This window comes from Microtus oregoni, unplaced genomic scaffold, assembly GCF_018167655.1.
Source record: "Microtus oregoni isolate MIOR12 unplaced genomic scaffold, Mior012 000056F_ref0000123, whole genome shotgun sequence".
Classification (NCBI taxonomy): domain Eukaryota; kingdom Metazoa; phylum Chordata; class Mammalia; order Rodentia; family Cricetidae; genus Microtus; species Microtus oregoni.
This window is the reverse complement of record NW_024543832.1, coordinates 5,772,350-5,798,350: the sequence shown is the minus strand read 5'-3', so window position 1 is coordinate 5,798,350 and position 26,001 is coordinate 5,772,350. Positions and strand designations below refer to the sequence as shown.

The 26,001-nt window shown below is 42.1% G+C and overlaps 1 protein-coding gene across 2 annotated transcripts in view; it reads left to right on the top strand.

Annotated features, from left to right (window-relative positions):
- The first annotated feature begins 1,654 nt into the window (after positions 1–1,654).
- Positions 1,655–26,001, top strand: part of Sp4 (Sp4 transcription factor) — a 61,776-nt gene continuing 37,429 nt past the window's right edge. Inside the window, exons 1-3 of one of the 2 annotated variants that reach the window (XM_041638961.1) lie at positions 1,655–1,757; positions 2,173–2,282; positions 2,783–4,337. In XM_041638961.1, coding sequence (XP_041494895.1) covers positions 1,751–1,757; positions 2,173–2,282; positions 2,783–4,337 — 1,672 coding nt within the window. In that variant the 5' untranslated portion in view covers positions 1,655–1,750. Of the gene's footprint in view, positions 1,758–2,172; positions 2,283–2,782; positions 4,338–26,001 lie in introns of those variants that run through there. The other variant, XM_041638962.1, reaches the window with a different exon arrangement.

The window sequence follows — 26,001 nt, the reverse complement described above, 5'->3', positions numbered from 1 at the left end:
GACTTCCTCTCTCACCCTAGCAACAAGTCAGCCTCAGGCACCAGACAAAAACACAGAAAGCTACGTGTGGGGTCCACGTCGATGACAGCAGAGGGCTTTAAGCCTAGTGTGTAATGGAGTCCTGTTCCAAGGTTCGTATTAAGATTCACTTCGATCTCTGGTACATTTCATTAGTCGCAGGTATGTTCCCTGGTATCTTGACTTCATGTCTTTGGAGCGAAGCTGGGGGCCGGCTCAGAAGCATTTGACAAAGTGCTTCGCACAGCTAGATGCGAATTGCGCTTGCCTAAAAGCTCACGCTGAAACCATGAGCAGGGTTGACCCACATGCTGCCGGGTTTTCATTCACCCGGACAACCTTGTTAGACCTCTAGGAGCAAGAAGCGCGCCAAGAACGAGGGATCGAAGGCGCCACCCTAGAAGACTGCTCTGCCCCAGCACCCAGTTAGAGAGACAACAAATAAAAATGGAAGCTCCTGCTCGGTGGGAACCCAGGCCTTGCGTTCAGACCGGAGGCCCCAGCGAGCTAGGTGAGCAAAGAAGTAGGGTGAAGGGAATGTTCCCCAAGTCAGCTTCATTCAAACCCGGAGGACAGCAGACCCCGCCTCCCATCGCCACCGCCTGCTCAATCGCCGCGCGCTCCGGGTGTGAGCTCGCCCCTCGGGGAGCGGCTTTCAGCCGAGGAGGCGGTGGCAGAGGCGGTCCGGGCAGCCCCGTTCGGCCGATAGGCCCAAGCAAACAACACCCATTTTCTCCTCCCCAGCTCTGGGTTCAACTCCCAGTCGGGCCCGGCCACGCCCTGCTGCCACCGCCCCCTCGGGCAGCTCTAGGCTCTGCAGCCAGGCCGCGCTCGGGGCGGGAGGAAGGTGGTGCCTCGCTGGGGGTTCCGACAGAAACTACAAGACCCGAAAACCTTTGTGCCAGAGGCCCGCCCGCCTCCGCCCACGACTGAGGTGCGTCAGCGGCATCACCCAATGAAAGTCGAGCCAGGGAAAAAGGGCGCCCGGGTCCGGATGCGCCTTAGGAAAGCCATGCTCACGCCGCGGGGGCAGCGGGCGGTCCGGCTAGCGCGCGGGGCCGCAAGAAGCCCGCGCTCCGCCGCGCCCGCTCCGCTCTCCTCCCGCGAGCCTAGTCCCATGTCTTTCTTCCGCGGCCCCTCGCGCGCTGCTGTCGTGCGCTTTTGAGTGGAGGGCGCCGGGAACTGAGGAGGGGGCGGGATATCCTGAGACAACAAGTTTGGCTGTATGGAGGGCCTGCCGCTGGCACGGCGCCGCTAGCTCGCCCAGGCCGCACGCGCCGCAAGCCCGCAGGCACACGCCGAACCGCGGCCAGCACCGGCCGGGCAAAGGGGAGGAGAGGGGGCGGCCCCAGCGCCCCGGCCCCGGCAGGTCGGCGGCCAATCCGCTGGGGGAAGGGGTGGAGAGTCGGCGGCGCCGGCGGAGGCAGGCCGAGGGGGGTGGGGATCGCCGCGCTCGCGCCGCCCTGGCTCCGCCCCCGGCCCGCGCCGCCGCCCGCGCCGCACGCCGCCGCTGTCAATCAAGGGCGAGTCAGCCGGGCTCGGGCGGAGAGAGGAGCTGCTACGCCACAGCCCAGCGGCGGCCATTCGCGGAAAAAGAGGCAGAGCCTGTGCCAGCTACAGCCTCCTCCGAGCCACCCCGGGCGGGCGGGACCGGCCTCTCCTCCCGCCTCGCCCCCACCCCCACCCACCTCTATCCCAGTGTCTCTGTGAGGGTTTGTCCTGTTAATGCGGGATGAGCGGTACGTATTCTCCACCCCCCTCGGTCTCCTTCACCGCCTCCCTCTGTCCCTCCCTCCCCAGACCCTGCTCGCTTCCCCCTCCCCCGGGGCCGCCGAGATGCTGGAAGGGGAGGAGGAGAGGGCGGGAGGGAACCAGGGGGAGGGAAGGAGGGCTGTGTTTTGTCTTAATGTCTAAGCTAGAACAACCTCCTTCTGGGTGTTGCTCTGGAGCCTATGGGTCGGGTTTCAAACCACGTTTTGTGAGAGCCCCCTCCTCCCTTCCCCTCCTTCTCCCCCACCCCCTGCCGGTGTGCACGGATCGCGGGTTTATGGAGATTAATGTTCAGAAGGAGGGAGGGGGAAGTAGGGAGGAGAACGAATAATAATAATCCTCATAACCTGTTGTCGTGTGTGTTTGGGGGGGGGGTTGTTGCAGATCAGAAGAAGGAGGAGGAGGAGGAGGCGGCAGCGGCGATGGCTACAGAAGGAGGGAAAACCTCTGAGCCAGAGAATAACAATAAAAAACCCAAAACCTCAGGCTCCCAGGTAAAAGCAAACGTTAAAAAAAAAATTCAGCAGGAAGCTTTAGGGAACACAGGGAGTTATGCCCTCTAAATACCCAGAAGTAAAGAACAGAATAAAAATGCTTAGCCACTCAAAGCATCTTTGAGTGAGAAACTTAAATTGTAAATTCATGAGTATTTCCCCTAGTTGAAGCTATAACGATATTTAGAATTTCACCAGGAATTCAGACTGGTAGAAAACAGTGTCTATTTTCCCAAGGGCATTTTTGAGTTCAGAAGAATAACACTTTAAGAAAGTTTACCAGAAATTTCCTTTTTAATTTAAACTTTATGTAACAGGACTTGCATTCTTATTCGTATAGCTTCTACCTGCTTTTGTTCATATTTCCCTTTTAATTCTGCTGCCTGTTGAGTATGTTCTGATACTTAGAGCTCTCAAAATAAATAACCTCCCACTACTGTCTTCCACTAAATCCGCCCACTTTTTCCCCTCCCTCTCCTTTCCCCTCCAATTTTGGGTAGGACTCTCAGCCCTCTCCTCTGGCTTTACTGGCAGCTACTTGCAGCAAAATAGGGACTCCTGGTGAAAATCAAGCGACCGGACAGCAGCAGATTATTATAGACCCAAGCCAAGGACTGGTCCAACTTCAGAGCCAGCCGCAGCAGCTAGAACTGGTGACGACGCAGCTTGCTGGCAACGCTTGGCAACTTGTTGCCTCCACTCCTCCCGCTTCAAAGGAAAATAACATTTCTCAAGCAGCTTCTAGTTCATCTAGTTCTTCCAGCAGTAATAACGGGAGTTCGTCTCCTACAAAAACTAAATCAGGTAATTCTTCTACCCCTAATCAGTTTCAAGTCATACAAGTCCAGAATCCAAGTGGTAGTGTACAGTACCAAGTGATCCCCCAACTTCAGACGGTGGAAGGTCAGCAAATTCAAATCAATCCAACTAGTAGTTCATCTCTACAGGATTTGCAGGGTCAAATTCAGCTCATTTCTGCAGGTAATAATCAAGCTATCCTCACTGCTGCTAACAGGACAGCCTCTGGTAATATTCTTGCTCAGAACCTGGCAAATCAGACAGTTCCAGTACAAATTAGACCTGGTGTTTCAATACCATTGCAGTTGCAGACCCTGCCTGGTACTCAGGCTCAAGTTGTAACAACCCTACCGATTAACATCGGAGGAGTGACTTTAGCTTTGCCCGTGATAAATAACGTGACTGCAGGAGGAGGGACTGGACAAGTTGGCCAGCCTACCACCACTACTGATAGTGGGACTTCCAATGGGAATCAATTAGTTTCTACGCCCACCACCACCACTGCTTCTGCCAGTACTATGCCTGAATCGCCCTCTTCCTCGACTACTTGCACAACCACTGCATCCACATCTCTAACGAGCAGTGACACATTAGTGAGTTCAGCAGATACGGGCCAGTACGCAAGCACATCAGCCAGTAGTTCTGAACGCACCATTGAAGAATCACAGACACCTGCTGCTACAGAGTCTGAAGCCCAGAGCTCCAGTCAGCTTCAGCCCAATGGGATACAAACTGCCCAGGATCAGTCCAGTTCTCTCCAGCAGGTGCAGATTGTGGGCCAGCCGATCCTGCAGCAGATCCAGATCCAGCAGCCTCAGCAGCAGATCATTCAAGCGATTCCACCACAGTCATTTCAGCTGCAGTCAGGGCAGACCATTCAGACCATCCAGCAGCAGCCTTTGCAGAACGTTCAACTTCAAGCTGTCAACCCGACTCAGGTGCTTATCAGGGCTCCAACTTTAACACCTTCAGGGCAAATCAGCTGGCAAACTGTCCAGGTTCAGAATATTCAGAGTCTTTCAAATTTGCAAGTTCAGAATGCTGGGTTATCTCAGCAGCTGACCATCACCCCCGTGTCTTCAAGTGGTGGCACAACTCTTGCTCAGATTGCTCCTGTGGCTGTTGCTGGTGCCCCAATAACTCTGAACACTGCCCAGCTTGCATCAGTGCCTAACCTTCAGACAGTGAGCGTTGCCAACCTGGGTGCTGCGGGCGTTCAAGTTCAGGGAGTTCCAGTAACAATCACTAGTGTTGCAGGTAAGCTACATCTTTTTACTCTCTTATTAGCAGGGCTTGGTGACAGAGCTATTGCTCCAGGTTCACTTTTAGATTTGATACACCTTGGAGGTACACATCTGGTGAGGAGTCAAAGCTGGACGATTACACCACAACCATATATTGTTATCCGTGCAGTCTCTTGATTTCTGTAGCTTGTAGCACTCAGTTTTGTGTGTCAAATTTGTTTAATAATTTAAATTATTTCATAAAGCAATATTTTCTGATTAGAGCCATAATTATAGAGATCATATTTGACTACACTGAATGAACTCTTCCGGAAGAGGAGCTCGGCTCTTCTTGATGGAAAGTAGGCTTAACTTGAATTCGGATATGGTTGGGAGTCTGTTGAAATGCTATTTCTGTGTAAGAAGGTTTTTAACTTGGCCTTCTCTTGTCTCAGCATTTTGTTTTTGAGGCATTTTCCCTGTAGTGTCTAGAGCAGTTTTAAACTAGCTACTGTTGCAGTAATTGAAGTTACAAATTGTTTCCATAAGTTATATATCTCTTTTTGCTCCACTCAGGATTAGCTCAGGAGTGTGACTTTAATGGTACTTGATGTATAAAGTTTAGGGAAAAGCCTTATTAAAAAGGTCCTTATTAAAAAGTCTTATTTAAAAGGTCCTTAGTAAACCTTTTGAATTATTTAAAGGTGTCATGTGGTTAGTGAGAAGCGAAGCTGTAGGTAGTAAAATGTCACTGACTTGAACAAATGATGACCATCTTGTTTTTAAAGCAGCTGTAGAAACAGTTGCTATTTCTTATGCATAGAATTAGGTACATCTAAAGTACTTCAAAACCTAGTTCTGGTAAGTAGTAGAATCTTTTTGGGGAGCTGTCATAAGTATACTAAAAGTCTTATTGCTCTTAGACTTATTTGATTCTGAGTTGGTAGAAACTTGCTTTGATTTTAGTACCTTTGATTTTTCAAATTTTGTTAAATAAAAATTTCTGTTCTGGTATTTTAAGATTGGATATGCTTGTCCTTTTTGAATGACCGATGAACACTTAAAAGTTGTCCATAGAGAGCCTACCCATTCAGGAGAACCTGATTACATTTTTATCTCTTGCCTCTGCAGCACTGCCCAGTAGAACTTTGTGTGATGTTTGCATGCTGTGTCTGTCCTCTCCAGAGCTGTCCACTAGTTCTGCACAGTGGCTAGGTGTGTAATACATGGTAAAAGTAGCATGACTGAGGAACTCAAGTCTAAGTTTTATCCAAGTAACCGCATTTAGCTAGTGGCTCTTACCTCGAATGTTGTGTGTATATTGTCAGTGTTTTCAGTGTGATTCTTCACCTAAGATTTTAGCACCCAAGTATTTAAGTGATGGTTCTGTTTCCAGTCCTTACTCTGTATATTTCCTGCTCATTTGAAAAACTAACTGGAGTGTTTGAGAACAGTGCCTGGGTTTGGTGTTTTGAATAATAGTTTGCATTGTCAAAGCAGAAGTTATTTTATTTACATTTCACCTTGCCTGTTAAACATTAGTGAATTGTGGTTCATGGCACTGAGCAGTTTATCCAGTGGGCTAGAGAAGTGGCCAGTGCTTCTGCTCTCTAATTAATACTGTGCAATCCAGAAATTCTCTCTTACTAAATGTGAAGGTAATCCAGTATTCTGACACCCCAACTCCTGGAATGGTGCATTATAAACAATGGAAGATAAAGCTTTTGGGGGTAAAATTTGGGGGCAGAGGTAGAATCAACAGTGAGTCGGAAGGCAGAACTGGGAGCAGGTGGTGCTAAGCCAGTTAATACGAGCCCAATGTTTGGTTGACAGATAGCCATTTTAGTCACACTACACACAATACCCCAACGAACACTCCTACTAGATATAGTTATTCCTATAATTTTTACTTAGAGTTTGCATAGTTTAGGAGATCTGCTTAAGTGAAGTCTACACAGGAAGACTTTCCTCTCTGCTGAAAGCCAACAATTTAAAATTTTGATGATACTTTAAGAGATGGTTGTAGTATAAAGAGCAGAAGTAGACCAGATTTCCACAAGTTGAGTACAGTTAATTTAGGGTTAACTGTTGGCCGTTTTATCCTGTTACCTAGCACACTGGACAGTATTCTTTGACGGTTCGGAACATGGGAGCAATGTTCCAGAGTGGTTACAGTGAATCTAATGAAACTGCTTTGTTTTCATTAATTTCTTTTGTTTTTACTTTTAAAATACACTAGAAGCATAACACTAAACACTTTATAAGAAGAGGGAGAACGCATGCCTACATCCCTTTTATAAATGAGCCCTAGTTTAGAGTTAATACTTTGGGTTGCCATTTTCTGTTATTTCAAACCTTTTCCTTTCCAGAATTGTGGCGCTGAATTTATGGAAAAATATTTACGTTAATATTCACAGGTTTATTAAATTAACATGTTATTTTACTTTTAATTGATACATAATTCATGTACATAGTTGTGGGGTCTAATGTGATATTGCAATACTCTACACTGTGTATTGATTAGATCAGGGTGCTTATGTCATCACCTTAGACGTTTGTCATTTCTTTGTCTTGGGAACATTCAAAATTCTGTTTGCTACTCAATTACTCTCAGGCACTGCTCCCCTACTGTGCTTCCGTTGGGTATTAGATGATACTCTTCTAAGTGACTGTACCCACTTTCCTTGTTCCCAGCCTTGCCCTCAGCCTGCTAACTTTCCTCTTTTAGACACGATCCCACACAGTTTAGGGCTGCCTTCAGACTCTAGGTAGCTAAAGCAGGCGGTGAGTGAGTGACCGCTCCTCATCCCCTCCGCAGTGCTGGGACTGCAGATGTGCGCCGCCTGCCCGAGGTACCCATGGATCCATGGGATCACGGTGCTAGTACTCTACCAGCTGAGCTATGTGCCTGGGCCCTCTGCTTGTAAGTAAGAAAATGCTCTTGACAAATCTCAGCGCTTTTAAGAATTAATCACCTTTGACAGAATAACGGCCAGCTCATGAGCAAGACTGAACATCTCTTATGGTTCAGGCTCCTTTGCCTTCTCAGGAAGTGGAAGAGGTCTGATATGGATGGGAGAGGAAGAATCAGACAAGACAAATCGAATGGACCCAGATTTTGAAGCTGAAGAGCTTCACAATTTTTTGAAATGACAAGCTTTTTTCCTTTGCATATTGTTCAGAAAAATTGTTTTCTTTGCTCTTGTCTGAAAATTCTGATTTCTAGGCTAAGCATCCAGCATTTAATCAGTTAAGAGTGTAGTTATAGTTAAAGACTTATGTACATAAGTATATACCCAATGCATTCTTTATTTTCTTGTTGGGAAGAATTCGATGGATAACAACTGAGTTTATGAACCTTTATTTGAGCCATGTTTGGTGGTTTGTACCTTTAATCCCAGTAGGGGTGGCAGAGTCGGGCAGAGCTTTTGAGATATGTTTTAGTTAAGTAAAAATAGAAATTTTCCCAATATTCTCACAATGCTTTCTAGTGTTTTTGTTTTGTTATAAACGAGAGCTAATGGGTACTGTTAGTTTCTGCTTCAGTGATGAATCTGAGTGGTCCACACTGTCGTGCCATAGCCTTTTGCTTGATTAAGTGATTATTTCTCAGTTTCAGTAGAAACTAAATTTTTATGCTGGTTTTCCCATAAAGGAGGTTGAGACTTGATAAGATGTTGCTGACAATCCAAGAACTTGTCTCTTACATAATTCCTTTGCTTTATAGGGAATTAAGGTTTCAAACCTGGGGATGTAATATAAAGCCAGGAATGGAAAGGCCAGTTCTTAATGACTGTTTACATTTAATTTAAAAGTCCAAATTTAACTTAGTCGAATTAACTTTTTAACATCTACATTTTCTTCTGCATTACTCAAAGTAGAAAAGTGGCTTAAGGTTTAATACAGATAACAGATAGTATTTTTCGTTTTTTTCTTTTTGAACTTCTTAAAACCATACCTGTATGTATGTATGTGTGTGTGTATATATATATATATATATATATATATATATATATATATATATCATCCTCATACTTATGCTTTGTCATTTCCTTTTCAGACAGTCAGTTATTCTGTTACTTTTTCACTAAAACCTTCAAATACCTTGAACTTCATCATAAGGGACGTAAGTTCACGTTCTGAACTACCAGTTTGACCTTTAGCCTCCAGAAGCTTTTTTTTTCTCATAGAAGATAAAAAATACTCCATGTAAAGCCACGTTAGTTTGCAAGGACATCTGTGCTGGCTTGCTTCATGTCATCTTGACACAAGGTAGAGACATTTGAGAGGAGGGAACCTCAATTGAGAAAATGACTCCATAGGATTGGGCTGCAGACAGGACTGTAGGGCATTTTGTAGTTGGTGATTGGTGTGGGAGAGCTCAGTTCATTGTGGGTGCACCCCCACACACACTACATCAGCCCCTGCCTTCAGGTTCCTGCCCTGCCTGAGTTCCTGCCTTGACTTTTCTCAAAGGACTGTAACTCAAGATATATATGCCAAACAAACCCTTTCCTCTCCAAGTTGTCTTTATCACAGCAGTAGTAACCTTGTGAGGCCTTGGCAGGCAGAGGAGCTAAGAACACTCTCATCTCCTTTTCAAATTATTTGTTTGTTTTTTAAATGACAAGGCCTCCCTGTGTAACTCAGGCTGGCCTCACACTCACTTTAAGCCCAGGCGGTCTTGAGTTTGTGATCCACCTCTCAGGAGTGCAGAGAGTCAATTGTTTCTCGCTGTTTTGGAGTCTCTAATTTAGAGAGTATGAAGAAATATGTAAGGAATATTGGAACACGCATTAAGACAGATTGAAGAGAGATAGAAAAGGAAGCTAAGGGAGATGCCATGGGTAAATCTTGCAGAAATAACAGATTTACCAGGTGATAGCTTCGTAGTTGGAAAAGATCTTTGAGATTATAGCTTACAGTTGTGACCTTTTCATATTGCTGTGAAAGTCTATTTTTAAAAGTATTTTATTTTACTATTTTAGGTGAAGATAGAAATGTGGGTCAGGTTCTCCAGTGTTCCATTAAGTACTTTGGGGATGACTCATTAAAGATTGACAATAAAGATTGAGGGGGGAAACAGATCTCAGACCATACATGCATGCTTTTCTGCTCTGGGATGTACAAAATGTGTGCCATTTTTTACTGCTGAGTGAATGAGCAAGTTGTGTCAAAGGAACTTGTACTTGGTGAGATAAAAGATTAATGAAATTGGCATTGCTAAGGTAACTTAGATATACTCAAGCCTTTCTCTCCCACCCTCATTCCTAGCCCTCTTTAGAAATGAAGGTACAAGTTCAGAAAGTTGAATGACATGGATCTTCCAGCAGAGTACGCCATCTTGACTCCATTTGTTTTCCCACTATATTTCTAGCTTATACAAATCCTTTATTAGCACATGAGAAAATAAGACTGAAGTTAGGACTTAGAGAATTAGAATTATCTTGTTTGTCTTCTTACAGATAGACTGTCCCTCTGTCACCTGGATATTCAGTGCTGGCATATTAAATAAAACATTGCTGAAAGATATAGCTCTCCGGGTCTGTTACTGAACTTAATGTAGGAACTAGACAGTATTATTTTTCACTTCTTGGAAGTCTAAGTTTAAGAGGACATGGGTCTCATGTTGATACTCTCAGAACTCTAGATGAGGCTCGGGCAGGAGGTTTGTCATGAGTTTGAGGTCTACCTAGCTTACATAGTTAATTTCAGCCCACTTTGGACTACATAGAGACCCTATCTCAAAAAAATAAGGAATAAAAGAGTTTGTATCTAATAATATTAGTAAGTTCTATGTATGATCCTCAGGTCAAAGACATATATCTTTTCTGAAACAATAGCTAGAAATGGCTTTAAAAAAAGATTTATTTATTTATTTATTTATTTATTTATTACATGTACAGTGTTCAGCCTGCATGAATTCCAGCATACCAGAAGAGGGCAACAGATGTTGCTATAGATGGTTGTGAGCCACCATGTGGTTGCTGGGAATTGAACTCAGGACTTCTGGAAGACCCAGTGCTTGATCCTCCTGCCTCTCATCTCAGGTGCTAGGAATACAGGCATGCACCACCACACAAAGAATTATACTATATCTTAATTTCAATATGGTGGTACCTTCTCAAAGACTCATAGATGGGTACACAATTGGATGAAAAATTCTTTGGTTGCAACCATAGTAGCAGTGTCTACTGCCTTGCTATTAGATTCTATCCTTGATACAGTGTAACTTTCCCCCCATTGCCTTTTAAGTACAGGGCTGAAGGAATGGCCCTATTTACTGAATTAACAAATGAGAAAAGGCTGAAGGATAGCACCGGTATGATAGGATATAGAATTGAGAGTCAGAACGCTTAATAGGCTGGAAGCATCAGTGGGGAGATAAGTAAAGCAGATAATATACTCCACTTAAAGTAGGGAATCATGTACCTACAGGATGAAAAGCCCGCCTTTAGCAACAGGACTAGTTACTGGCTTATCATGGCTTGAGTTAAAACTTTGTTTATAGACTGCTGCTGCAGTGCTGTGTATGGTCTTGGGTGGACATTTTATTGGGATGATCATAGCAAGGATTCCTGGGATGAAAACAGTTAATCCTAGCAATTGTCAGAGTGCGGGTTTTCACTGTTAAATAGAAACAAGCTACTGTCTTCAGTTCCTAAGGTGGAAGTGGTTCTGTTAGATTTGAGCGTGGGAAACAGAATATGCTGTGTCCTACCTTTCAGAGAAGAGCTGTACCAATAGAATGATTGGTTTCTTTAGGTAGTTATCTCTTGTCATTAAAGGCTGATTACCCATCAGTCAGAGATTGTAGATTATGGAAGAATTGCTCACACTATACAGAAAGTTTGATTGGATCTAATTCTAAAACCTAAGAGCATGGATGTTTGGATGTCTGATCCTGTATTGGGTATGTCTGTTTAGCATATGACTGGAGCACACAGAAACTCTTAGACTTATGGTCCTTATAGCCAATGATTGGGACGTTAGGGTGGCATTACCTTGATTGTGGTACAAGTGGAGTAAGGCCAGCGCTAGTCCAGTTCACAAGTATCTTTCTGCTCTCCTTTACTTTTAGAATCCCTCTGTGTTAGTTTTCTGTTAGTTGCTCTCTAATTTGATGAATGAGAAAGCATTAGTATCTTCACACATCTAGTTAGTGTCCAACACTGAACTTGTAGTTTAGTATGAACAATGTGCTCACTCTTTTATAACTGAATCAGGAAAACGGTTGGAAAAGCCAGGGTCCTAATTGAGCCTTCACCCCATGAAGCGGTCACAGCGTTGTTTATTTACCTCCTGGACTATGCAGATCCAGAATGTGCGGCTTGCTTCTTTCTTTCTTTCTTTCTTTCTTTCTATTTTTCTTTCTTTCGTTTCTATTTTTTGTTTTTTTATGAACTCAAAGTATCTACTAGGGAAGTTTTTTGTTTGTTTGTTTTAAACTTTCAGACCAAAGGACATTTTGAGTAAGGAAAAAAAGTGGTAAGTCAAATATATGAAGGTTCTTTTACCTCAGGCATAGTAATACGTTTAGGAAGGTAGGAAGTACTCTGTTCCCATTGATCAGAGAAGTGGGTTCTTGTAGTGGCTTTATTGTTGGTTCCTGCAGACACAGATAACAAGGCTAAGAGTTAAAACTTAGACTTTGCTTGGATACTGCTCTTCATTAATGGCTCCATTAGCTGTTACTAGGCAAACTTGTTGAATAGTGATAGACATCCATTCCTTTACGTCATAGTGTTACATAGATGAGGCCAGATAATGTGTTTAGAAAGGGCTTTTATAGATTATAATCAAAACTATCTGTGTGAGGTTACAGCAAGCGCTCCACGGAGTACCATTCCCTAGAAGACTGGCAAGTAGTCAAGGGGAAACTCTGCTGTAGGTGTCAGTGCTTGGATTTCTATGAGTTAGAGTTTAAAAGAAATTTGTAAAACAGAGATCAGAAAGCTTTGATCCAAATAGAACCAAGGCTACAGGAATAGGTATGACTACAAGTACAGGAGAAGCCATGCGTTTCCCTGTAGTTAAGAAGTAAATGTCTGCTCTGCTTCAACCTGTGCTAGACCCTGGAAGTATTCACTTTTCTGGAAAGGATGCTAGTGTCAGGGACATAAGACTAAGTACATGATACGCTTGAATGGATCTGCATCTGTTTGCAAGCTTGTACTTTTACATACTGGGTTTGGAAGTAGAGAACATATCAGGAGAGCTCAGAAACAGGCGAGACTGGGGGAGTATGCTGGCAAAGGTAGATACATACAGAACAAGAAAGCAAAGCTGTAAAGAGAGTAGGCCCTGAGGCTCTGCGTGGACTGTTGGAGGTGAGCGGCACCATGTATGTCATATGTGTCACTGTGACTGTGATAGTAGAATCTACCCAGAGAGATAATGAGTCCCTGGGTCCTCAGCAGAGGGCTCTCTTTGGCCCCCTTTGTGGACAGAGTGCATCTACCACACAGGGAAGTAGACTAGAAAGCACATTTTATGACTTTGAATCCTGCTTTGGTTGGGAATTTCAGGCTAGTAGTAATATATTCTTGGCTACACACACATGCACACACTAACCTTGAGTAAATTTTAAAAATCATTCTACAAACCTTGCAAGAATATAAGTGAGAGTTTTATATTTCCTTTTCATTAATAGTTACACAACACTACAAAGAATATGTTTTACATTTCATGACTCCCTTTATTAGAAATGACATGTCATGTTTTTAAAAGATGAACATGTTCATTCTGTGGAGGAAATAACACTAAGGAATAACTTTAAGAAAGCCCAGTGACTTTAAGAATTATTTACATAGAATTTCATAGTCTAACCTGTGAGTCCTCTTCTGTGACATGAGTTCAGGCAGCAGGGATGCTGTTCTTGCTTCTCCCAGTAAACAAGGTGTGACACACCGTGGCTGGCGCAGGAGCTCACGGGCTGTATTTTCTTCTGCTTAACTTTTGTTTTCTCATTCTTTGGTTCTTTGTAGGAGCTTTCGTTCTCTTCTGCTTTGCAGTGCTGGGAACCAAATGCAAAGTCCTGAACTTAGTAGACAAGCACTCTGCTGACATCCATCCCAAGCCCAGGATTTGTTTTGTATGGGTGTGTGCGTGTGCCTGGAGATTGAGTTAGGGCCTTATCTGGTATATGATCTAATAATACCCAACTTCTAGTGTTTTTAATAAATGACAAAATCAAGGCCAAGGAAGTTAAAATAATTTGCTGGTTGTTACAGAATTAGTGAATGAAGACACGGAAAAAGAACCCAAATTCTATCTAAGTTTTAAAACTTTTCTTGTGTGTTTTTCTTAAGAAATCTTTGACACCAGAGGAATTGTAGTTACCATGAGAAGGTTTAGAAATTTCTTCAGTCTTTTGATTATAAATTACCAGTGATAATCGATGAATTTACATTTTAAATAGATTGATTGATACATCTAAACATACATACATATGTAGGGAGGGGGGTATGTATGTTTATTGTACATGTTTTATTTTGTATATTTTCGCCTTTGTATATACTCCTCTATACATTTATAGTCTTATACTTTGGCTCATTAAAACATTGATGAAAAATTTAAGGAGATTGCATTGTATGTGTATTTAAACCATATTTTATAATTAAAAATACCAACTCAATTTGGGATATTCATTAAAGATCAACTCACCACTTCACATTCCTGCCCTGCCCTTAAAATTACAAAGAAAACTCTGAAACCCAAGTACTCAGATGGCTTTCAGTGATGTTTAAATGATTCCGTGGCAACTGTCTGCAGTGGTAGTGATAACTAAGTCACAAACTGAAAGAAAGTCACACATTTCCTTCATAATCAATTTGGGATGAACAGTGGTAACTGATATGTGTGGGGGAGGGTCTCTGCCATGAAACACTTGTGTACTGGTGGGAATGGGGTCTTGATGGCAGCGTTGTCCCCTACCTGCTCCTGGTCCTCCTCCTCTTTTGTTATTCATTTGAGAGATGGTTCCCTATAGCCCAGTCCGGCTTCAAACTCCTGATCTTCCTCTCTCTACCTTTCAAGTACTGAGGTGGTATTATAGGTGTATGCCACCACCCACGTGGCTCTTTGGTTTTGTTTGACTTTGGTAGAAGGTTCTTTTATTTAAGCATTTGTAATCTTAAATAGCAGAGACATTTCACTTAGTGTTAAAATACTGTAATTTAAAGGTACAATGTGTATCAGGTTGAATTTCATTTTCTTTTATGAGGTCAGAAGGAAAATCATTGCTAGTTTGAAGTTTAACTGTGAATGAGGCCTATCAATATTTCAAGAAATTTTAAGATTTTGTTTTTGTTTTGGCAAATCTAATGTGTCTCGTTATTCTCCCTTAGAGAGTAGTTAGGTTTGAGTCATTGTTACAGACTCAGAATGCTTTAGGAAATGATTCATTCGCTAGCATCCTTGTAAATATGTCCATATCCAGCCCGAGGAATAGCAAATAGTGAGGGTGAGGTCCCCAAACCCTTGGCATTTAGCCCTTACCTAAACCCTCTAACGTCCATGGTATCAGATACATCAAAGATGATTGTTCAAAGACAGTCAACATTTTTGTTTTGATTTCCTTAGTTTTGGGCGCAGCTTCAATACCTATCTTTGAATGTGCTGTATAGCCAAGAGTTGTTTTGAATTTGTAATTCGCTACCACAGCATCTGTAGTGCTGGAATTACTGGAGTATGTGATCTCAGGAGGCACTAGCTGTGTTTTCAGACCAGGGACTGTGCTTGCTTAGAGCTGAGCTCTCTAGTTTGCAAGCAACAAGTCCCTGTGTCAGGAGCTACGGTCACAGTAACCTTGAGAGAGGTATTGCTTTGTGGCCTTTACGGAAGCCAGGCCCAGTCTTGAAGGAATTTAGGGTGTTTCTTGTCCTTGCAGCTCCTCATGACTAGGTACACTAAAGAACTTACCACATTGTTGAAAAATGTAGAAAGTTAGAGGCACACATCTTAGATAGATCTTGGTTCTCACTTTAAAAGAAGTAAGCTTTTTGCTTCCTCTTCTAGCTGTTAAAGACTGTCACAGCTGGTTTATAGTCTAAATGTTCTCCTCAGAGGAGGGTGCTGTTTTGATTTGCTAGAATTTTGTGATTTTCTGGTAGAAGCAGGAGCATGGAGAGTTACTGTGGCCTTACAACTGCTCACACAAACGGAGTGTAATCCTGGACTCTAACTGAACCTTGGCAAGACAGTGAAATCCTGGATTACATTAAAGCCAATGAATGCTTGAATAAAACGGCTTCCTGTGAGACTACTTTCCAGAAATGGAGTAGTGATAACATATGGAGATTGTAGTTTAAAAATTTTTAGTTATAATTTTTACTCATTTTTAATTGAAAGATAAAATAGCTTGTATTATCATGTACAACATGAAGTTTTGAACCATTTATATATTGTGCTGTGGTTAAATATATTATAGTTAATTAGAAACTACATTAATTACCTCATATAATTATTTTAGTGGTGAGGATGCTTAATATTATCCCCACTCTGTGAAGCAGTTTTAAGTACTTTATTTGCTTGGATTTCATTTTGTAGGTTATTCCAAATTTATAGAAACACATTTTAAACTATGTAATTAACAATGATTGCTGAGAAATAAAAGCTATTTTGTAAATATACATCAAAGGTTATGTTGAGGTCTAGCACACCGCTGTTATAGAAACTTAAAGAAAAAACTGTTAGTATCCCACTTACACATACTCCTAGTAAAAGATTTGTGTTTTATTAGTTATTAAGTGTCTCATGTGTTTTCATTAGGTTAGTCACACCTATTACAGTAAGATCATTGAGCAATTAAAATTAATCTTTGGTGATCGGAAATGACTATCTTTATTTCTATGTAGTTTGTAGATTCAGGTTAAGCTGAAGGGATGTTGTGCTGTTGGTCCCCTGTTCTGCCAGTTACTGTCTGGCATGTGGTGGGGTCTGCTGTGCTCCTTGACTGTCCTTATAAACAGCTGTGAATGAAGATTATGTCTAATTAGAAGACAGTATTTCTCCAGGAGTTACTGAGCACTATATGTAAAAATATTTTTTTTGTAAATGCCAGAGTATTAAATAGATGTCTTATTACTATTATGTTTTCCTTTCCTCTTCTGAATTAATGTGTGTGTTTTTAGTATTCCCGTTAGATGGTGATCTAAATTCATAACTGGAGGAGTGGTAATATATAGCAAGCATTAAAAATATATTTTTGTTACTTACCTTAAGTAGTAGTATTTCACTTGGATTTTAATAAATAAAACTTTATTATTATTTATTAGGATGAGAAAAGTAAAGCAGCCGTACTGGCCAGCCTTATAGACCATGCAGCAATAACACACACCTTTAATCCCAGTAGCCACACTAGTTGCCATAGAAATCGGGCAGTGCAGGCCTTTAATGCCAGCCCTAAAGAGAAATATAAGACGGGAGGATACAGCTCTCAGGCTCAGTCTCATTCTGAGATTCCTGGATGTAGGATTGCCATTTCAGACTGAGATAGAGGTTAGAACCAGTAGCTGACTGTTTTGCTTTTTAGACCTTAAGGTTGAACTCCAATTTCTCTCTCTGAGTTTTTATTAATTGTGGATTCACTGAAGTAGGTGTGTTAAGCATATGTTTGTGTATTCTGATGTTTTGCTTTCTGGGACCCTACTGGCCCTGGAGTGGCTGCCTCTCCTATAGTTAGCCAAGTTTGTAGAGATGGTAGTTATCCTGCCAGTGTAATTTCCAGTACAAATAAATCTGTACCCTGATTACTCCCCCCTTATGAATTTACACATGTGTGGGTATGTGGAGGCCAGAGCTTCAACCTCAGAAGTTAGTTTTCAAGAGCCGTCACACTTTTAAAAGGTTCATTCATCTTTATTTTATATATTTGAGTGTTTTGTTTGTATGTATGCATAGGTATAGTGTGTTTCTGCTGCCTGCAAAGTCTGAAAGAGGAAGCTGGGATTCCTTGTAACTAAAGTCACAATGGTTTGAGTTGTGTGTGAGTGCTGGGTACTGAACCCAGGTCCCTCTGCATGACAGCAAGTGTTCTTAACAACTGAACCAACTCTGCAACCCCAGGATATTTCATTTTGTTTGTGTGTATGTGTGTGTCTATAAGATGAATTGATGGAGGTGAGTCTTGTATCTTATCTGTTGCTTTCATTGGTTAATTAATAAAGGAACTGCTTGGCCCTCTGATAGGGTAGAATTTATATAGGCGGAGTAAACAGAACAGAATGCTGGGAGAAAGAAGCTGAATCGGAGAATCGCCATATTTCTCCCACTCCAGACAGACGCAGGTTAAGATCTTTCCTGGTAAGCCAGCTCGTGGGGCTACCCACAATATTAGAAATGGGTTAGATCAATATGTAAGAGCTAGCCAATGAGAGGCTGGAACTAATGGGCCAAGCAGTGTTTAGAAGAATACAGTTTCCGTGTAATTATTTCGGATAAAGCTAGCCATGCGGACGGCCAGGTGCCGGGGACGCAGCCCCGCCGCACCTATTTCAGCAATGAATGTTTGCATATGTGCAGGTATGTGTAGAAGCCAGAGGAGATGGTGGATGTCCTGCTTGTGTCCCTCTGCCTTATTCCCCTGAGATAGGATCTCACTAAAGCGAGGCCTGTGCTGCTAGCCAGCAAACCCCAATGTTCCTACGCCCTTCCCACAACATACACACTGCTGGGGTTATAGGTACTCCTGACCACACCTGCTTTTTCATGGGTGCTAGAATTCAAGCTCACATTCTTGTACTTGCATAGCAAGCACTTTGCTATCTGGATCCTCACTGGCCATGGTAGGACTGCCCCTGCAGCAATTTAGCCAGGCATTTGGGGCCACTGATCCACATAGGCTGGGCAGCCAGCGAACTCTAGAATTTTCTTGCTCTGTCTCCCCTGTGCTGGGATTGCAAGCACAGGCTACTGTCTCCAGCATTTACATGTCCAGGTGCTGGGGTGTAACTTGGGTTCTCATGCTGAGTAGCAAGGGCTTCATCATCTGAGCTGTCTTTTTTACGATGCTCCACCAGATGGCTAGGAAGGAGCAGCATCCGTGGTCTAGAGCTCTTTAAATTAGTCAAACAAGCAGATTCTAATTCTTCTACCCTGTCCTACAAGCTCCTTCCTGCAGACACCACACTAAAGCTCTTTCCCACAATTTGTCCTCTTCTACTTCCTGGTGTTCACCCATTGCTGCCCCCTGTGCATCCTCTCAAATCCATGGCAGGGTTTCTGCTCCTTTTCCTGTAAACTGTAAGTAACAAACTCTTCAGTGGCTGTTTTCTGTCAACAAGATTATTTTGAATCATTATAATATTGTTTTGTTTTTAAAGCTATTCTTAGTCAAAACATTTTATAACTAAGAAATAGTATTAAGTCGAGTTAAGGGATTTTATTTTTGAAGGTATCTGAATTGAATCAGGTTGCTGAGGGGTGTGTGTTTGTGTAAGCCAATATGTACATGCATGCAGCCGTGACATTCTGCCAAAGTGCATGATGCCAACCAACCATGCACTGAACACCATGACTGCAGGAGGGTATGGAGTCAAAGTGTTTTACCTCATGGCAGACAAGCATAGAAAGTGGGATCTGGGAACCAATATTACCTGCATTGTGTTACCATCTCCCAACAATCACCAGAACTCAGAATAGTGCCATCAGCAGGGGAACAAGTAAACAAACGTGTAAGGTACATTTTAGACTCAAACTCCAGTGTGTTACCTGTGTTTCAGCTGTCTTTACTTAATAAGAACAACAAAAACTAAAGCCCATATTAGATGTGTTTTATCCAAATCAAATCCTTAGTTGTTGGTAATGTCAAGACAATGCAGCTTTTAGTCCTTCAGGCTCAAAGGCACATTCAAGTATTAAAAGCTTTTCTTTAGGAAAAAAAATTAATTGTAGGCAGATTGTGCCAGCTTCTCTCCTTCTTAGGGAAATAGTGTCTGGGGATAGCGATTTGGCTGTCAAATTTAAACCAATATATAGAATAGTTTCTCCGTCTAGAAAAGCTAAACTTCAATTTTAATATGCTTATTTAAATTTTATTTCATATATTCTATTTAATGACAAACCCCAGTTTGTCCCTTAGCTACCTGCTATAATACCCAGCTTTTTAAATGATTTTATTGTTTTATTCTGTTTTCAGCAGTAGATTTGCAAACATAGAAACTTATAACAGCCATTAAACCAGTAAACATTGTTCTGCATTTTTACTCTGTAAAATTGTTTGAGAGACAGACAGACAGACAGACAGAGTGGGGGAACGGCATGGTGTGCATGTGAAGGTCAGAGGACAGTGTGGCAGAGTTGTTACTTACCTTCTGCTCTGTTGAGACGACATCTCTGGTTGTTTGGCTACTGCAGGCATGTTCCAGACTAGCTGGCCTGCAATACAAGCTTCCAGGACATTTCTCCTGTTTTTGCCTCCTGTGTTGCCTTCGGAATGCTGGATTTGCTGATGCATACCTCCACACCTTGCTTTTTACGTGGCTTCTGGGGACTGAACTCGGGTTATCAGACTTGCTCAGATAGCAGATTTTACTTGCTGAGTCATCTCCACAGTCCCATGTTCATTTTTTGATAAATTGTGCCAAGCAGTTGTATTATGAATAGAGATATTAGGAGGGAGAGTTGTTGATAAGGGAGGCCAGTGGATTATAATAAAAAATAAGTCTATGGGAAGATGACTCAGTTGGTAAAGTACTTGTCAAGCAATCATGAGAACTAAGTTCAGATCTCTGTCACCCATGTAAAAAGTTGGGCATGGTCATTCTATAAAGACAGTCAAACCCTAAGAGCTGGCTGTCCAGGCAGTCTTGCCAAACAGTGAAAAGGTTAAGGTGGAGAGTTGTTGAGAACACATTTGCACACTGAAGCATGAACACATTCAGCACGTATCCCAAAATGACCATGGAATGCTGTGTAATTGGTGTTTTTTTCTTCTTTGTTCTGTCTGGGAGGGGCACCCATAATATTAAAAGATAAATGCAAGAGCGGAGGGGGGCTTTATGTATTTTATATTGCTGGATCTTTATGTAAATTGGGATCCTTGGTTGGTTTTCCACATCTCAAGAAATGAAGATAATGAAGCCTGAGAAGTGGTTTCCATGTTGACATTTAAGATTGTTCATATCCATGAAACACTGAAAAATTGTCATTATGTTGAAAGTTGGACTAGGTTAAACTGATGTGCTCTTCAATGATGCTTAAATGGGTTAGAAGTTAGCAAGAAAAGGTATTAAATCTTTGCCAGTGAAAATCTTGGTTATACTATATCTCAGCATGTTCTTCTAGAATTTCATATTGCCTTCTTAGATGCCTGGCATTTCCTTAATGAGAGAAACTTCTCTGTTTCTCTGAATGAAAGTAATTTTTAACAAAACATTAAGTAAACACTTGAGAAAACCGTGTATGTTTAGCACTGGTCTGATGACCTGGGAAACTGTAGTGGAGCTAGGCTGCTTCTACCCCATTGACTTTCTTTTTCCTTAACTGTATTAAATAAAGTGCTCCTTAGTGAGTTTTTTGCTCAGTGAGTTTTGTTGTTGTTTTTAATAGCACAACCTTGAATCATGAACTAATGACACAGGATAATCTGAGTATGTTTGTTTGTTCAGGGAAACTCAGTTTATTTGTTTGTTTGTTTGTTTGTTTGTTTTAATCTTCTACTCCATTTGTCTGTCTCCAGCTCTCACACTTGGTCTCCATAATACCAGAGACACTTACTGAAGCAAGGCTCAGTGGGTAAAGTGCTTACATGTTCAGAAGGCTTCAGTTGAGTCCCCAGAATCCATGTTAAGGCCAGGAGTAAAGGCCTGCAGTTGTCATCCCAGCATGGGGGAGTGTTGTTGGGACTTCCCTCACCAGGACAGGAGGGTTCCTGGGGTTTGATGGCCAGCCAGTCTAGCTTTCTTAAGCTCCAGGCAGATGAAAGAATTGGACTCCAAAAATAAGGTAGAGGGCTCCTAAGGACCAACACCCGAGGTTGGCCTCTTGCCTGCACATGTACACGGATGAATATGCACACAGCTATACAACAACAATAAAAAATCTTACATTAATAATGCATGTCTGCTTTATATTGAATATGGGTTTTGTAACTGCCAATAAAAGTTACATTAAATGAATACATTTTTCTTGTGTTTTCATATTACACTTGGCTTTCCTACTCCAATAGTATATATTTACCTGGACTGTCATAGAAGATGGTTTTAAAATCCTTTATTTAAAACTATAAAAATTTGTATGTAATACCAATCTTATAACATTCTCCAAAAGAACTTAATAATTTCAGATTTCTGTATCTCTTCTTATTTTTTTAAAAACATTTATTATGTATACAGTGTTCTGCCTGCATACCAGAAGAGGGTACCAGACCTCATTATAGATGGGTGTAAGCCACCAGGTGGTTGCTGTGAATTGAACTCGGAACCTTTGGAAGAGCAGTCAGTGCTCTTAACCTCTGAGCCATTTCTCCAGCCCTCTATTTTAGATACATGTAGCGTTCACTACAATAAAAATAGAGTGCTGGTGAAATAATAAAGTTGTATACATCAAATGAGATGTAATCCCAACTCCCTCCCTCCCCATCCTCCCGCCTCTTGCTGTTTCCCCTTTATGTCATGTGCTGCTGCCTTCCGCCTCCCTAGTCTCTATCCTGTCTTATTGCATGGTTCTCTTTCTAACTTTCTGACTTCTCCTCATACTAATTCCACTTAAGCATATATTTAATCTTTAGAAATAGGGTCCACATGGAGAGAACATGAGATGTTTATCAAGACTGAGCTACCTCACTTAGTGATAATATTCCTGCTCCCACTATTTCCATGTAAATATGAATTCATTTTTCTTTATAGCTGAATAAAATTCCAGTGCGTGTATGTACTTTATTTTCGTTATCCATTCATCTTTTGGTAAATCAAGCTTCAATAAACATGGATGGATGTACAAGTATCTCTGTAGTATGTCAGACTTCTTTGGGTTTATACCTAGGTATATTGTACCTGAGTTGTGTGGTATATCTACTTTTGGGTTTTGGAGAGAGTCTTCATTTGATTCTCTTAATGGATATAAAATCCAGCGCCTGCCACCCTCCCCAGCACAGGTTGTGTCTTGACTGCTTGGTGATTATAGTTCCACTGGGGGATGGAATCTCTGAGGAGTTCTATCTGTGTTTCTCTGGTGGCTAATATTTGAACCCTTACACTTCTTTTGGAGAACTGTATGGTTTCTTAAATGAACTATAATGCCAGTATCACGGGTTTGAAAGTTTATTGTGATGAAGAAATTTAAAAATACTTCAGAATTTGAGTTGAAAAGGAAATGTAGCTATCCATAGAAGGGATTAAGCTTGATAACAGTTTTACAGTAAAGGTCATGCCTTTCTTTGAGGACCTCTTCATACTGTTTATCCATCACGTGTCTGATCCATCACGTTTACGCACGATTCTTTTGTCCAGGTTAAGTACTGTAAGGACAACATTCACACTGAGCTCATCGGGAAAGTGAGCAAAGCCTTTTCTTTGCGTGTTTTTACCCTTCCAGAATAAGCCAAATGCTATTTGTATCCAAGAGAAAAATACTAGCTATCTGATGGTTTCCTTCAAATGTTCATCCTCTTCCATTCTGAGAGGAAGCGAGAGGAGCTGGCCACAGCCGAGCCCTGTGCTGTTGAAGATAGGGCTGCATTGCACAGTGGAATGTGCTGTGTGGTGTTGATGGCAGAAGTAATTCCTCTGAGTTGTTAGAGAAAATTTGTGGCTACTTCACTTACACTTGCAAGTAGAAAGCAAGCATCTTCCTGGTCATGCCATTTGCTGTTTGGAGATGCATCTTAAAATAGCCGTCTCTGTGAGGTTAGATTATGCTCCATGACAAGGAACAGTGTTGGACTAGACTCTCTTGGCCCTAAACTGTGCATCTATTTTAAGAGATGACCCTAAGAACTGACAGAGTATACTGTACCCTCTTAACCCCGAGTGCCAGTTCTGTATTTCCAGGCCTGGAAAGATCACCTAGAAACATCTATGGAATTAAGGCCTGTTAGGAATTCTTAAACCTATCTATATGAGTTGCCTGTTTCCTTGTAATTTCATTAAAATACATATTAATGTATGTGTGTACTTATGGAGAGATATGTGTAGACACAGAAATCATATTTTTTCATGTACTTTGATTAGTATAATAAAATCAACTGCCTTTGCTCATATTATCTGTGATTATACCAGTTTGCTATTCTCTTCTTGTTTTACCCCTTTCATCGCCAGTGTCTTTTGCTGCTTGCTGTCTCTCAAACACATATGCTTTGTGGTTATTTCTTATATTCTCATTAAGAACATGCATCGTTAAGACATGAGTCCTTTTGTTTTTATTAAGTTCCTGCTGTATAACCAGCGCTGAACTCAAGACTCGCTGTTTCTGCATCCTGCGTGCTGGGATTACAGACTTGTCCATCCTGTCCAATTAAAGTCAAATTATGAGACAGTGGAGGTGTACACCTTTGCCTTCTAGAAAGCTTATATTCTACTGTATAGGAGTAATCTACAATAGCAGATACCAAAATCAAAATGAATGGCGAATGGTAGTGATTCTGAATTAAGAGTAGGGCAAAGCCACTGAATTCCAGGGCAGAAATAAAGGTTACATGAAACTTGAACTGATGCTCTGAGGGAGGACCTAATGAGCAGAGTCTAGAAGGAAGGGATTGTAAGTCGAAGAGACAGTAGGTACAAAGGACAAGGAAGTAGGTGTGCGTTTGGCAGAACAGTCAGAGAATGAAGATGGCAGTGTGGATAGAAGTCCAGATTTCAAATGACAGTAAGGTGGGTGGTAAATCACAGAGGAGATGGTAAATGTGTATGGGTTTCAGGGGTAAGAGAAGGTAAATACATTCAGAAAGTGGTTTATCATCTAGTACATATGGGAGAAACCAGTATCTGGGCCATATATATAACTTAGATATCAGTAAAAAGAAATCAAACCTTGTAGCCAATAGCATGTTAAGAAGTATTCGTAAAAGTAAGCCTGACCATCTGAGTTTGATGCTGGAACCTCCCCCTCCCTCCCCCCCTCCCCCCCTCACACACACACTCACGCACACACAATTAAATGTAAATTTTGTTTTGTTTTTTGAGACAGGATTTCTCTTTAACAGCCCTGGCTGTCTTGGAACTCACTTTGTATATCAGGTTGGCCTCGAACTCACAGAGATCCATCTGCTTCTGCCTCCTGAGTGCTGGGATTAAAGGCATGTGCCACCACGCCTGGATTAAATGTAAAACTTTGAAGAAATGGCATTTAGGAAAAAAAAAAGAAGCTAGAACAAGCTTGAGTTCTGGTGTTTGTGATCCTAAAGAGTAGTCCAGCATCCCCCAGAAATGGCTCGGTTTACCATGGAGACTGGCTGTCAGAAAGTCAGCATTCTGGATTTAGAAGTCATCTTCATAGAGATGGTGGTGGGATGGGAAGGTGACAAGGGGCACAGTTGGAAGTGCTAAAAGATGAGAACCTGAATGAGGGCTCTGCTCAGTCTCTGAGGAACAGAAGGAAAAACTTAAGCCATGACAAACGGAAACTTGTCTGGCAGAAGTAAAGAACAGAACGATACACCAGCTGTATCAGGTAGTACGAGCACTAAGAGGATACGTAGGACAGTAAGGAGTATCGTTGGGCTTTGTGTATGAATCGTTTGTAAGCCTAATGACTACTGTTTAGTGAAGCATCCCTAGCTGAATGTGGCTTCTTAAGGTAAAACCTACAAGATAAATTCATTCTGTGACTGACCCACTGCATTTCTAGTGTTAAGAGGCACAGCACGGGTGCAGCGCATGTTCGTTTATTTTTATTCTCTCTTTCTTGCTTTTTTTTCTCTCTTTCTCTCCTCCCACTTATTTATTTATTTATTTATTATTTATTTATTTAATGTGTGCTGGGTCCTTCTTGGCTTGGATCCTGGAACCCTGAGAAGGGACGTTGAGGAAGAAAGGACAGAAAAAACTGAAGTCCTGTGGGGTGTGTGCGCTCTGATGGAGAGCCGCCTACTATCACTGCAAGCTAGAGCCTCAGCATGGGTATCAGATGCGGCACGGGGAGGAGTTGGCTAGTTTCAGTGGGAGGTCTCTGTAGGCTGGCAGTCTTGGGCTGTAAACATTCTGGAGGAAGAAGCTGGAGTTGCTAGTTTTCAGCTGCACTCATCCCTCAGTCTCAGTAGCTCATATTTGGACTCCTGAGGAAAGCTTCACCTTGAAGAGCCTCAGCCATATGGGGAATGACATGGCCAGAGCTAGTGGGCCTGAGTCCTTTGAGGCCTTGCCATGGTTATGCCTGTTTCAACAGCAATGCACATTCACTCAGGGTTTCTTCTGCTGTCTCTCTCTACATATGTGCATGTATTTTGTGATACGTGTGTGCATGTGTACATGCATGTGTGCAGGTACATATGTGTGTTCATTTTTATAAGCCAGAGGACAACCTCGGGTGTCATCCTCAGAAAGGGTGTCCACCTCCTTTGAGACAGGGTCTCATTGGCCTACAGCCCACTCATAAGACAAGACAAAGCGGTCCTCCTGTGTTTACCCCGCTAGCACTGAGATTACAAGTATGCACGACCATGCCTGGTATCTTCACCTGGGTTCTAGGGATTGAACTCTGGTCTTCCCTTACTATTTAAGCCATCCTGGGAGCCCTGTGGCACATTGTTACCACCA